This window comes from Raphanus sativus, chromosome 5, assembly GCF_000801105.2.
Source record: "Raphanus sativus cultivar WK10039 chromosome 5, ASM80110v3, whole genome shotgun sequence".
NCBI lineage: Eukaryota > Viridiplantae > Streptophyta > Magnoliopsida > Brassicales > Brassicaceae > Raphanus > Raphanus sativus.
Window position 1 is genome coordinate 19698542 of NC_079515.1, and position 15280 is coordinate 19713821.

At 33.7% G+C, this 15280-nt stretch overlaps 2 protein-coding genes across 2 annotated transcripts; one reads left to right on the top strand and one right to left on the bottom strand.

Moving 5' to 3' along the window:
* Positions 1-4176: 4176 nt before the first annotated feature.
* Positions 4177-5151, top strand: LOC108858453 (uncharacterized). The gene is made up of 2 exons (XM_018632373.1): positions 4177-4587; positions 4669-5151. Exons 1-2 carry the CDS (start codon positions 4177-4179, stop codon positions 5149-5151), a joined length of 894 nt encoding a protein of 297 aa, XP_018487875.1.
* Positions 5152-7934: 2783 nt separating this feature from the next.
* On the bottom strand, positions 7935-9189 carry LOC108858454 (uncharacterized). The gene is made up of 3 exons (XM_018632374.2): positions 8730-9189; positions 8456-8639; positions 7935-7965 (listed from the first exon to the last, which is right to left on the bottom strand). Exons 1-3 carry the CDS (start codon positions 9187-9189, stop codon positions 7935-7937), a joined length of 675 nt encoding a protein of 224 aa, XP_018487876.2.
* Positions 9190-15280: the final 6091 nt, after the last annotated feature.

Below are 15280 nucleotides of genomic sequence, written 5' to 3' on the forward strand. Positions count from 1 at the left end.
TCAAATATTTTTCTTTGGTTCTTAAATTTTGGATTTTTTACAAAACCTAAATCCGATTAATATGAATTAAATTTTGCTGCAAAAAAAAATCCGATTTACATTGGGTCACCAAATCTCCCGGTTCAACCTCGGATCCGGATCGGATTGAAAACACTGTTATAAACTTGTGGACATTTATGAAAGAAAGTTTAAAAATTCAATGCCTTTTACAATTAACACCAATTAAAACCCATTAAATATAAGTTGAGAAAATATTTTAATGGTTAAAAAGAGAATGTCACATGACATTTTTTCTCCATAGAAAGAGAAAGTCTACTTTATTATATAACTAGTGATTTTCCGGCGCTACGCGCCGGGTTCGTATGTTATACTTTTACATAAATTATTATATGGTCTTAACAAATAAAATATGTTAAATATGAAAATAAAATATATTAAAAATGATATTTTCTAATTTTTATAGTGGTTAGTGACCGTAGTGCATTATTTTGTTTGAAGTTGTTTGGTTCAAAGTGCAATAGCATAAATGGTTGTTACTAATCGATTTAATAAAAATAGAATAAAAAGCCAATAGTCATAAAAAATTAATTTAGTTGGAATTTAAACATAAAACAAAGTTGAAGTTTTATATAGAGAACGTACTTATATTATTATTTATTAAAATAATTATATATGAACTATAAAACTTTTACTAATATATTTAGTTCAAATAATAGAAAGAAGGAATACATTTCAAATTTTATAAAAAAATAAGGGTGAAGTGTCAATTTTTGGTAAAATAATTGTGAGTATCTAATATATATATTTAAAATTACCATGTTGACTTTTAAAATATAGAGGTGTGTGTTGTATGTGTTACTTTGGTTTCAAGGTATCTCAAAAAGATGTATCTTAAAATAAAAAACATAAAATTATTTTCTATATTAGTTTTGTTATAATGGAAGATTTTATGTGTGTTCATAACAAAATTCTTGTTTGTCCATCCTTATTTAGAATATCAACGAATCTTAATATGAATCTAAATATGTTTTTTTATCTAAAAACTATAAATGGTTCCTAAACTCCTCTATTTAATGAAAACTTCTATTTTAACCGGAATGGAACAATTTCACTAAATCTTCCTAGTAAAAAGTCAATTTGTTAATTAGTAAATGAAATGTTAGCATCTATAACGATCATGAGAAAGACAATTTCTAACTATCTGTGATATTCAGGCTTGCTGGCTTGTTGATTTAGTAATGGTTTTGACAATAAATGATTAGTGTGGTGCAAAAGATTAATGGTGAGGGTGGTGTGTGGTTTACATCAATTTTAAATAACTTTAGCAACTTTTTTAAATTTCTCTCAGATGGAAGTAATGATTCTTTTTTTAGTTAAGTTTTAAGATTATATTAATCATGTTTACGGTTTTTAAAATGTAAACACGGATAGCATGGATCAGAGAAGTTATTGGTTTCATTGTATAGTGTAACATGGGAAGATACCATAGAGTTTATGTGTCAATATCAATAGACCAAATGCTAGTCTTTTGGACTTGAATTGCCATCAATTACTAAACATCATTAGAGTGGGATGAGTGGAATTTCTAGATTGATTATATGACGGTTACGTCGATTGCGTTAAAGAAGGAGAATCGTAGAGGATCCATTCTCTATCGTCAACATCAAATACAAAGAAACCTTATAAACCAGTGTTTTGACACCCGACCCGGACATTAAACCGGACGATTTACCGGATCTCTGGATTATTGCATCAACCGTGGGTGAACCGCAGTTTAGTAAATGAATTAGTTTTATTATATAATAATATATTAGCTATGAAAATAAATATATAAAAACTAAAGTTAATATTTTAAATGTTTTCAGACATAAAGTAATAGTTTAGATATGTATCTATTTTATGTTTATTTTTTTTTCAAATACTTAACTTTAGTTTCTATTTTTGTATTTTTATTTGACATACAAAATATTAAGAAATAGTTTAAAGTATTTTTAAAAAATATGTAACATAAGAGTTATGAAATCTTAAAAAAATCAAGACATAAAATTCATAATAAATTAAACTTTCAATTCAAAATTAAAACATCATTACAATAAATTGTCAATATCAAAAATAAACTAACACCTAATCACAACTAACACCAAAACACATTAAATGAAGTTGAGAAAAAAAAATAATTATTAAAAGGAGAATGCCACGTGGCATTTTTCCTCCCAAGAAGATAAAAAATTCAACTTTATTAGTATAGATTTTGGTAGAAACTAAGTTTTATTTATTTATTTACTTTTATTTTTTAAAAAGGCTTTGATAAAAACTAAGTTGGCACATGGGAAACGTCTATCTGCCTATTATATGAAGACATGATTTGCTGTAAATATTATCACATTTTTTCATCTCAGAAAATAAAAAGATAATTATTTCAAGCTGCAGCGCACTGTATTCGACGTGGGAGGAACAATAGACATTATAACGAACATGCGATGCTCCTAAAAACACAAATCTCACTGATACGATTGTCCGGAACCGAATGATTTCCATAAAGGAAATGGGAAAGAAAGATTTAGGTGCGAGAATCCATCTTAACTCAACATGATTTAAGATGGATCCATTTTTTTCTCCAATTTGTTACGTTAGGATTTTAGTTAGATTGTTTAGGAAAATAGGATTTTGAAACCTTGTAAATATCCTAATGCCCTTTAGTTATTGATTAAGTAGATTTATAATATATTATTAAGATTTTTGTAATTAATTTAATAAATGGGAAAAGTAAAATTGGAAAAGTAAAAAAAAGACTAAAAAAGTTAAAAAGTAAAATAAAATTGGGAAATCCTTAATCTCTCTTTTTTCACGATCTTCTTTTTCCTTCTCCTTCTCCGCCGTAAGCTTTTCTCCTCCTTCCATGGCGATTTAGAAATCGACAGAGAGAAGCCTTGTTCATCGTCAGAGATTCATCTAGAAGTCTCTATTCTCGTTTCGTCATCTTCCTCTTACGATCTCATAGCCTTCTCGTCGTCGTTGAGCTTTCTCTCTGTTCTTCCTCTCCGTCGTATGGGTGAAATCGAAGGCTTTTTTCATTAATACCGACGAGACAGTCACATCTCTTCACACAAGGTAATCAATTTCTTCTGTATTCTCTCATCTAACATGAAATCGATGTGTTGTTCCATTTAACCTAGTTTTTGTGTAAACCGATTTGTAATGTTTCTTAAGGCAAATTTGTTTTGTGGGTTGGTTAATCATCTTACAAACCACGATTAAGTACACATCATGTAGATAATTTTGATTTGCTTTTTTTTGTTATCGTTTAAGGTTATAGAAAGGGAGAACATTTGGTCCGATTGAAACATTGGTGTCCGATTGGATGTAGAGTAGTTGAAAAAATTGGTCTTCAAATGTAGAGTAGTTGTTCCTTCTATTGTGTTTGCATTCCTAGTTAGTTCTTGTCCGATTGAAACAATGGTTGTAGAATATGTTCTTCCTTTGTTTATGCTCTCATAGCCCACAATTTTCTCTTTCAATCTAGACATGCTTGTTGTTAATATTCAAGATCGATTTTTCTCTTATTAAATTGTTGGTTCTTTTAAAATTTTAAACTATTGGAATACATATTCTAGGATCGGGACAATATGAAAGTAAAAATAGCTTTAGTTTGTGTCATTATTTTGTAAATGGTATTGATATTTAACAAATTGAACTAACGATGATCTCATGGCTTGTAGATATGTCGGGGGAGTTACCAAAGAGGCTTTTTAAGGAGGGCGAGGAGCCTCAGGTGTCTCAAATCAATAACAACTGCAGGATCGACTACATAATTAAGATGTTCAAAGCGTGGATGCCAAAGGAGCTGGATGTTGTGAAGAAAGATCCGGTGTTTGCTCAGATTTTTAAGCTTCATGAAAACGGTCTCGGGTACTCGGCGAGAGTGGTACACAGCTTCTTGTGCAGGGAGCTGGTGACTTACAAGCTTCACGAGCTTTGGTTTGTCTTCGCGAGGAGACCACTTCGATTCTCACTTTAAGAGTACCACGCAGTAACCGGGTTTGAGTGCAACACGAGTATCTCCCTTTCGGAGTTTGAAGAGTGGAAATTTGATGGTGGTTTCTGGAGCAGGGTTTTGAGGAGGAAAGACGAGACAGTTACACTCTTCGACCTGTGGAATAAGGACAAGGATCTGTCATGAAGTGGAAGAATGCAGATCGCATACGGCTGATCTACCTTGCCTTCATTCTTTGTGTCGTTTTAGCAAGAGATGAGAAGCATAATATCCCTCTCAAATACATCAAGGTGGTCATGGATCTTGAGAAGGTTAGAAAGTATCCTTGGGGAGTTGCTTCTTATGATCTTCTCTGCGAGTCAATAGCCAAGAACCGCTACAAACTGAAGGAGAAGACAAGTAGTTATGTCTTAGATGGATTCTCCTACGCCTTGCAGATTTGGGCAATGGAAGTTGTACCAAAGATTGGAAAGCTTTGTGGTAAAAAACTGTACAAAGCTTTTGCGGATGGTCCTAGATGCATCAACTGGATGGGAGCTGGAAAGGTGTCATATCAAGAGATCAATCGGTTGGAGGAGATTTTTACAGCCGAGGTAAGTATCGCTTGTTTTTATGAATCCATCTGGTTTGAAATAAATTTGTAGGATCTAACTTTCATTATTTTTCTTGAGTAGGATGACATGTATCCATTCATCTCATGGACAGGGAATATGGATATTATCCAGAGTGTTGATTTCCGCAGAGATGATGTGGAGGATGAAAGAATCAAGGGTCTGATGGAGCTGATTTCCGCAAAGAATGACTTCACTCAGCATGTTTGGGATTTCGAAGAAGCTGTAGAGGAATCTCTAGATCAGCCTGATGAAGCAAATGTGAATGGTGAAGAGGGAGTGAATGATGAAGCAGCTGAGACAGATGAGAGTGATGAAACTTTTCAGACTCCAAGAGGATCAACGAACCTAGGCGATACATCAAAGAAGAGTAAGAAAAGGCTTCCAGATCGTGGTATGGAAAGAAGGAAGCATAAGGTTCTCAATGGTGGATCGAAGCAACCATCTTTTAATGAAGACATGAAGGCTTTTATGGCGCAGTTATTTGAGCAGAGTATCTCTGCAATGGAGCAAAGGATGGAGAAGAAGATGGATGAGAAATTATAGCAATTGGAACATCGGCTAAAAGCTTCAACTAAGGAACCCCACGTTGAAGTTGAGGATGGAGAGACGCCTTCTCCGAGCAAGACAACGACGACCCAACAGCCATTGTTGAGGAGGTCCACACGCGGGGTAAAGAAAAACTAGTCTTCATCACTCCTTTAAATGTTATTTTCTCTTCTTTGTTTGTGTCTGCACTTGTTAGTCATCGCTAAGGTCTCGGTTTGGTTTAGTGTCTTGTTTGTCTTATGGTTTTGTTATGTATTTTGTTATGTGTAATATTGGAACTATGTATTTCATCAGTCCTTTATGTATTTTGTTATGTGTAATATTGGAACTATGTAATGGTTGTCTTATGGTTTTGTAATGGAATGGTTGTGAAACTTTTTTTAAAATATGCTACTTGGTTATGAGCTTGGTATGTATAATAATTGTGTAAATTTTGGTTTAAATTTTTGTATTTTCACAGAGTCCAGTGGATCTTAATTTCACTCAAGAAGAGGCTAGCTTTCGTGGAATCAGTATACAAGGCGTCGAAGGGCTTTCTCAGGCATCTCATGTAACTGACTTTGATCCATCTCAGACAGCCAAGGCAGATGACTGGTGGACTCCAATGACTTCAGTTCGAGGTTCGAGCAAGGCTAAAGCTCGTAAAGACAATACAGTTCAACCCTCACAGTGGAAGAAGTGGTCTAGACTTGAGCTTACCGATGAAGATTTGCAACAAGATGGTTCTCCGCAGTCATCGCTGTATTATTTCTCTGAAGAATCATGGCAAGGATTCCTCGAATGGTCTATGAAGCCCATACCTTTACAAATAGGTCCTTTGTGTTTCAATATGACTGTCGCACAAAGGATAGTATGCGCAGGAAAATGGCTTGGAAATGAGGTAATCATTTGTTTCAAAATCTTCAATGCACATCTTCTTTGCTACTTCTTATATTCTTTTGTGAATATTCAGGAAATGGATGACTTTATGTTTATATGGCGAGTCAAGACAACGTTGAAGCGTTGGGCGCCAACCCGTATTGCTTTTATGACCGCTTTGTTCTGCCTCTAACTTGAAGCTGCATACAACGTTTTCCGTCCCCACAAAAAGTCCTATAAACTGCCGGAATTCCTTCTATCATACGGGAGAGGAGAGATTCCATCTCATGGGCGGACTAATGAAGTTTGGGGCGTCGATGTTGATCGTCTCTACTGTCCTTTGTTTGTAAATGGTAATCATCCTCTCCTCTAGACGTTTTCTATTTTAAATTTCCTTCTCTGATCTAAGTTTTATACTGTCCAACGCAGGTAACCACTGGATTGCTGTCTGCGTCGACATCATTGAAAGAAAAGTGTTCGCCTTTGATTGCGGTGGAAATAGGAATAGGCAATACGTTGAGAAGTTTGCTGCTATGATTCCTAGGATAGTGAAGGCCGTTGCACCACCTGGATCGAGGAAGCTACACCTGTCACCATACACTATCGTCGATGTGCCTGTGCAAAAGAGATTGAACAAGTCTTGTTGTGATTGCGGTGCGTACGCACTCAAATACTTGGAATACCATCTGCTTGGTCTCGACATCAACTTAGTGAATGACGAAATAATTCAAGGTTGCAGACAGAAGATTAGCGTGAAATTATGGGAGGCTACACACGATCCTGTTTATGCTGAGGTTATGAAAACCTATGTGCCTTCACCATGGGAGAGGTCTCAGGTCTTCGATCTGGAAGAAGACTAATAGTGTCTAACTAGTGCTTTGTTTTTTTTTTTTGAATTATGAGGCAAAACTCTAGGTTTTTATGCTTTTATAAAACATTTGATAACTCTAACTTTGCTTTTCTATGAAGTATTTTTTTTAGAAAAAATATGGTAGCCCTTAAAATACCCTAAACAAACCCCTAAAGTTATTTGGAAACTTGTACCCTAAACATACCCTAAATTTAGTAACCCTTATAATACCCTAAACATACCCTAAAGTTATTTGGAAACCATTATCCCTAAACACACCCTAAATTTAGTAACCCTTATAATACCCTAAACATACCCTAAAGTTATTTGGAAACCATTATCCCTAAACAGACCCTTAAGTGTTTTGAAAACATTACCCCTAAACACCAAACAAAAGCCAAAATAAAACCTAAACATACCCTGATCTATTCACTTATTATGTAGATTGATCACTTAAATAATTAATTATATAAAATTATCAATAATTTTCGAAAATTATCTTCTTCTTTGATCCATGTTTTAACACTTGTTTAGAGGATTCAAAGTTAAACTACAAACGATCTGGAAGTGTGATATACTCGAAAATTTTGTTTTTTCTGATATACCTTAGGTATAGTACACGTTATAGGTGTATGAAACGGCGCCGTTTTGTCTAATTTTTTTACCTACTCTTTTTTCTTCCTCATTCTTCTTCGACAGAGAAATATACAGCGGCGACAAATATGGAAAACGACTCAATCATGAGTTCGATCAATTCTTCTTCCAATTCAACAGCTCGAGTAGCCAAAGACCGCGGAATTCCCACACGATGCAAGTGCGGTGAGGCAATGTCGTGTTACACCTCGAGAACCGTTAGAAATCCGGGAAGATTATTCCATTGTTGTCCGATGGGATCTGAGAAGGTTAGTGCTATAATCATATACCTTTTTCCTCGTTTCAATCTAACAGTTTGTTCGATGTTTTTGATGAAGGACAAAACCCACTTGTTCAAATGGACTGATAAGTCAGTTGTTGAGGAGATTGAAGACTTCTAAGACCTGTTTGACGTCCTCCTCGTTGACAATTTCGAATTTCAGAGATCAATGAGAGCTTGTGAGGCAATGCTGAAACGCCATGAGAGTAAAATTGATGAGATGGAATATGATGTTGCACGTAGCGAAGAGAAGACCATCAAATGCATTACCGAGTTAAAGATGACAAAAGCTTTGTTTCCGTATTGTTTGGTGATGGTCCTCATGTACATTACCTATGCATGATGGTCATATGCTGCCTCAATTTGTTCTGTTTTCTCTTTCAAATAATTTTTAGACTATGGTTCTTGTTCTTTCTTTCTTGGGGATAATCATCTAGTAAAACCAATAATGTCTCAAGAGTGTTGCAAATACGAAATTGTCAAACAAGGACGTAGTCAAGAGTAAAACAAAACAAAAAAAGCAGATAAATAAGGAGATCTCTAAGAAGAAACGTAAATGATAAATGGGTAAATCGCAAGTTCTTCTCTTGTGTCCTTCGTTACCACAACGGTTGCACTTATGCTTTTTACCCTTGCTTGATCCTTGAGAAGATTTGATTTTGTCTTCTACTGTTTCATACCTTCTCTTTACTGGTGGACCAGCATTCTTTCTTGACTCTGGTGGTAAAACTTTTGCAAGGTCAACCTCAGCTGGGACATTCCACTCAGACTGTGGGACTGCTATTGGATTAATGGACTCCGAATAGGCTGTTCTCCAAGTTGCAGTTGTGTATAAAATGTCAGTGAAACTGTGTACTTCTCTACCTGTGTCAACAAAAATTTGGGCTTCAGTAGAGTCTATATGCTGAAAAATAACAAAATAGGTCATATACTCATGTGTTTAAACTTCCATACCTCGTGAATAAATGGCAGGAATGGCGTGTCGGCAAGGTATTTTTCCTATATCGTACTTCCCACATGTGCATGTTCTATTCTCCAAATCAACATGACATTCATATATGTCTCCTTTGACAAGCGATCTGAAGTTGTCAATCTTGTAAACCTGAAATCCTTTTGCCTTGACAATTCTCCTATCAATCTTTTTCTCGACCTTGACGGTTAAAGGATCAAGATGCTTCGAGCTTAACAGGTGAAGCTCGTAGAACCATCGAGTCATAAATTCCCTTATACTATCCAGCAACGGAATAACCGGATATTCTCTAGGTATTCTCAAAAGAGAATTTATCGACTCTGCGGGGTTTGTGGTCCTAATGTCATACCTGGAACCAGGGAAGAGAGAACGACTCCATTTTCGCACATCAGCCTCCTGTAGATATCTCCCGAGCTCTGGACTCATATCAAAAATTTCGGTCATACGTTCCTGAAATTCAGAGTATCTATATGCCTTTGAAGCCTGTTCGACCAACGCTGTCCAACCCTTTCCCTTAAACGATTTAACCACATTGGTCAGCAAGTGATGAATGCAAATTACATGTGTTGATCGAGGGTAGACAGTCCCAATCGCTTTAGCGATCAATGCATTTCTATCAGAAATAAAGCCAAGTCCTTGGAGTCAGCTACAACCACGCTCAACTGTCTAAAGAACCACCCCCATGAATCGTCATTCTCAGAATCAACAACCCCAAATGCAATCGGATACAAATTAGAGTTACCATCAACAGCAGTAGCAACAAGGAGAACTCCTTTGTATTTATTTTTCAGAAAAGTTCCATCGACAACAATCACCCTACGCATTGCATTGTAGAACCCTCTAACTGATTGCCCAAACGAGATAAATAAATAGAGAAATCTCCCCTTCTCTATAGTTTCATATTGAGTATGTGTACCAGGATTAGCTTCTTTGATCATATGCAAATATTTTGGTATTTTTGCATAGCTCTCATCTGGTATACCTCTAGCAGCTGCAATTGCAAACTCACGAGCTTTCCATGCGTGCCAATAAGTGATCTCACAACTATGCTCCATTCTAATGAATTTAATGATCTCGTTTGCTTTGGGTCCATCATTTGCATCATCAAATCGATGTTGTATCAGTCTCCCAATTGTTCTTGCCGATGCGGTCTTTCCGAATTTGCTTTTCTTTGAAGGAGCACATGAATGTCTTGCCTCACACTTGTTGATCATGAAATATGTAGATCCATCCAGACATTTCGCACGCACAGTCCAGTTGCACAATGCATCCTTACATCGAATATACCACCATTTTTTTGTAGACTTCTTAATAGTGAAATCGAAATTATGCTTCATCGCCCAAATCTCCAGTGTTGCCTTCAAAACCTTTTTATTTCTGAAAATTTGATTCTTCTTCACGAAATCTCCGCTCCAAGTTCGATCATCCTTTTCACTATCTCCATTATTTTCACTCTTTAAACCGGCATCACCGCTAGCATCCGCAGTGACATGATCCTTCCTTCTATCGCAAGACTCCTTTGAAGTTTTGACAAACTCTGCTCGATTTATGTCAGGATCTTCCTCATCATCAACATTACTTGAATCACACGGCTCATTATTCAAATCGATATTGACGCGTTCCTTTTGATTTACACCACTACTAGAGAACGTGACACACAAGGTTGTTGACGAACCCTTCTTCGCATAGGCCACAAAGTTAGATACTTGTCGATCATTGCTGATTATTATGGGAGGATTCCCTCTTTGATCCACCATCTCATAGCTGAACTCTGCATTAACGGAATCAGGTTCCACGCCATAATCCTCACACACCATGATCTTGAGGTGCTCCAACAAAGTAGTAGTCTCTAATGGTATCATTCGACCACGCCTTTCTTTGTCTACCATGAAACTCCACTGGTCGCTGCAACTACACATCCATTCACCAGATTTAACATAGATTAGAACCATGTTGTAATGATGGAGAGAAGAGAGAAGAAAATGGAATAGGGAGGAAGTAGAATAGAAGATGGGATAGTCAATGAAGAGATCGTGGGAGGAGGAGAATATCGTGGAGAAAATATTCTCCAAGATATTTGGGGATAGATTTAGGAAACATCTATAACCGAATATGGAAGTTTCCATATTTTTCGAATTTGCCTAGAAAACGTATCATACCTAAGCCTTAACACTGTACAGTACGTGGGAGACCTATTCTATCTAAGACGTCACATAAGTTAAAAGGTACATGACCTTAATTTCACAAAAAGTACGTAAGGTATATCATAGAGTTGTGGTTATTTATCGTTATATAACCTTAGGTATGGTGAAGAGATCTTGCTAGATTAAAACGTCACAAAATGTACCTAAGATATATATGACAAAGAAACCTACATAACGTTTTATACCAAGGATATATCGATGTATAAAACTTATATTTCGATTTCTAGGTAAAATAGATCACCAGAATGTGTATTCTAACCTGGGTTAGAAAGTAAAATAAAATATGATTCTAATTTTTTTTTAAACTTTAAATATATAAATTGTCATACTTATGTTTCCAATAGTTTTCATATTTTTGTATATTTTTTTATTTAAGTTTACTATTTTTCTCATCAACCAAGGGTAAAATAAGTCCAAAATTACCAAAAGTATGAAAAGTCTTAAAGTGACAAACAAAAAAGTAATATGTCTATTTTTTCCAATTCTCCCTTTAGTTAACTCGTATCTTTAATTTATTCGTTCTTTTAAAAATTCAAAAGTATATTTTTGTATATTATTTTTGATTGAACGAAATTTTATATTTATTTAAAATATTCAGTTGTTATTTTTTATTGTCCGCAACAAAAAAAACAAACTCATGTAAATTATGTAAATCAAATCGGTAGTTCTGTATTCATATGAACGACAAACGACCATTGCTTTTTTGCACTGCATACGAAACTGTTCGTCTTTGTATTATGCATCTGTGGTATATGAATGAGTTATTAACTGATGAAACTTCTCTTCACAAAACTTTATGTCTTTCAAATTATTTGCAAAAGCTGGTAATTCTTCTAATTTTGAAACCATTTTCACTAGCTGAAAACAATCTTTTGCAAATGTAACAGAAAATTGGCTTATATTCCTCATACATTCAATTGCTAAATGAGAGTCTATATCTCCGAATGAAGTGGTGACTGATTCGTTCTTGTATTTCTCGCTTTCATTAAACCATCAAAACCCTCGAATGTGCTATAAAATGGCCCGAATAGTCTTTCTGATTTTTCAAGATCCATCTGTAAAACACCATCTACCTGGGATAAACGGTGCTATCTCTGCTGCTAGTAATCGAGTATTATCTATTCTCTGAGTGATAGAAATTTGTGCTTCGACCCAGAGTAACGACATTGTTTCCGTCAATTTGAGATTATTTCTCGGATCAATATCCAAATTACTAGATATTTTGTTGTTTCTTCTTATTCAAATATATCATAAAATCTATGTAAACTGATGATTTTTTATTTCTGGAGAGCTCCTCTAAAATAAATGATCCATATTTGCAAAAAGTGATTGACTAGAAAATATGTATAGGTTCGAATGAATTCGTTAAAGTGCCCAAACCTGAATCGCTGAATGAGATTCATAAAAACACATGATTAATGAATTTCTCGAGTGTTCTATATCGTGTGCACGTTGTATCCTTTTATATTCTCCTTGTCTTTAAATTTTTCATCATGACAATTGTCATAGAAAATACTTCGTTTTAGGTGAACAACATATTTTTCAGTAAAAAACTTTGGCGAAGAGACTGAAGACTATACTCTGATGATATTGAGTTATCATATAATATTCATAATGAATATTGAGTTATCATATATGTTATTTTAAATTATATTGATCACAAAACAAACAAAAGAAAACCCTAGCCGTCAAGAGAGAAAAAGAGAGATTTTTTATAGTTCAAGCCGATTATCCGAGGCTTCTTCAGCTCCGACATCGGCTTGTTTAATTCGTTTTGCATTTCTTTTTTGGATTTGTTTTGTTTTCAGTCGCTGTTTTATTGCCAATTTATTTTAAATCTGGCGAGGTTTTTTATTGTTCTTTCATATGCTTCTTCCAATTGGTTTGGAAAGACAAAACTTTCGGTTCAGTTGAACTGTTTAGAAAAGTTAATTGACAGATCTACTGCGGATGGTGGCGACGGGTCTTACCGGCTTCAATCGTTGATGGTTCTTCATTCGATGGTGATGGAGTTTTTGCTGCAAACTATGGTTACTTCGAAAGGCAGCATGTTCTATGGAACGGTAATCTCTTTGACTCTGATAATAGAGCAAAATAGAGAGTTGTCTTATTTCGGTGACTCCTACTGGAGTAATAAAAAGAGAATGAAAATCGTTTTCAACTCATTTTGAAGCGTGGTGCTTTTGGATTAATATGAAGGTTATCTCCTTTGAGGTTCGTCTATTCCAAAAGCAAATATGAAGCTTTTATATGAAAAATCTTTAGTCATCCATACGCAAAATAGATGTGTTAGTTTATTTTGGATCCCTACTGATGTATCCCTTTTCTATGTTGTTTTACTGGTTCTCATTGTTTACAACTTTTTGCCATAAAGGCTAATAATACAATTCAGTGACAAAAAAAAATTATATTGATCACATAATTATCATATAGCTCAATTTCACTTAGTTTTCTGCGCATGTTTTCTATTTTAAACTTATTTAATAAATGAGTTTAGTAATTGAGTTTGATTTAGATCGTGGATTATATGAATGAAATTTAATGAACACAAATTAGTTTTAACTCTTTTGTTCAATAATTTAACTTCAAAAGATAAATCAATGAATATATAAATTATATTTTAATGAAAATAACCTAAAACCTCTTACAAATAAAAAATAAACATTATCTTAAGTAGACATTATCTCTAATTTTTATTTGTACAAACATAAATTAAATCATCCTCTGCCTCATAAATTTATTAATCTCAAACTAGATATTTGTTTTTCATATTTTGGAATTATTTTAGCATTTAAAATTTAAATTATGTTTGAATATTTAAAAATATATATTTAAATTCTATTGTATTATTTTATAATAGATTGAAAGTTCACTTATTTACTAGATGCTGACCCGTCCTTAGAAGGACGGGTATATTTTTTGTTTTACCTTTTTAAAAAAATTTAACTTTTATATTTGTGTTATTTTTTGTATTCATATTTGTATTTAATATTAATTTAATATAATTTTTGGTTACTATATTAAATATATCAAGTTGTATAACTATACATTTGTACTGTATGCATATAAGAGATTATGTTTAACTTTTATTCCTAAAGTTTGCAATATATTCAGTTACCTAAAATAATTAGCCAACCCAAAAAACCCGACTCAAAATCGACTTGAAAACCAAAGTCTCATATTCTCACCCGCCCTTTCAAAGGGCGGGTATATTTAAGAAAACCCGCAAAATCACTAAAATCCAAATCCCGTTTACCGGTTGAAACACTGGTTGAATCGATATATAAATATTTATGAATTTTAAAGTCTTGATATTTTTCTTAGATGTCATAAATTTTAACTTGTTAAAAATAAATAAATAATCTAAACTATATTTGTTATTTTGTATATCAAATGAAAATAATAATATTAAAACTAAAATTAAGTATTTTGTAAATGTTTTTTAAACATAAAATATTTACATATCTAAATTATTATTTGATGTTTTATAAAAAATTAGATAATATCTAACTTTGGTTTCTATATATTTATTTTCATAGTTAATATATTATTATATAGTAAAATTTATTTATTTATTAATCTGCGGTTCACCTGTTATCGATCCGAGTCTAGTAAGCCATAAAGTCTATCTGGTACATATTATGTAGATATGATTTATATACTCGAACGGTTTTTCTAATGTTATATCTGAATACCAATATTAAATCCAACCAGCACTTAAAACGCGAACAAATATTTTGAAAAATATACTTACAAAATAATACAATAAATTAACTGTTAAACTTACTAAACGCACCCGTTATGTCAACTGTGTATTATTAAAAAGTTAGATCGTAATGCTGTAGTAAAATATTATTAGGTGAAAAATAAAACATAGGTTTTATAAACGAATTAGTATCTTAGTCACAAAAAAAAGTAATCTGACATAAACCGTGAACTAATATATGTTTTTATTTGCTTTATGTTATTATCAAGTGTTTATCAAAACACAATCAGAAAATAATTAATCAAGATAAGTGTTTTTCTAGAATCAAAGAATTATCATGGAACTGTCCACTAATAGTTACTGAGAGAAATGAGTCTAGAAAATCATGGAACTAAGTTGGAGGTTAATTTTAGTAAAATAATAAGAAAACATTTAAATAAAGGTAAGCCCAAGATAATAATAGTTGGACATACACTTCTGCCAACGAAAGGGTGTAGTAAAGGTGTACTGGGATTTAGTATCAAAAATAAATTCATATGGCCACGTGGACAGCAGATACATGATTAATGGCCCTTAAGAAACTAATAATTATGTTGATGCAGTAATGGGCCCATTTTAGCAGCCG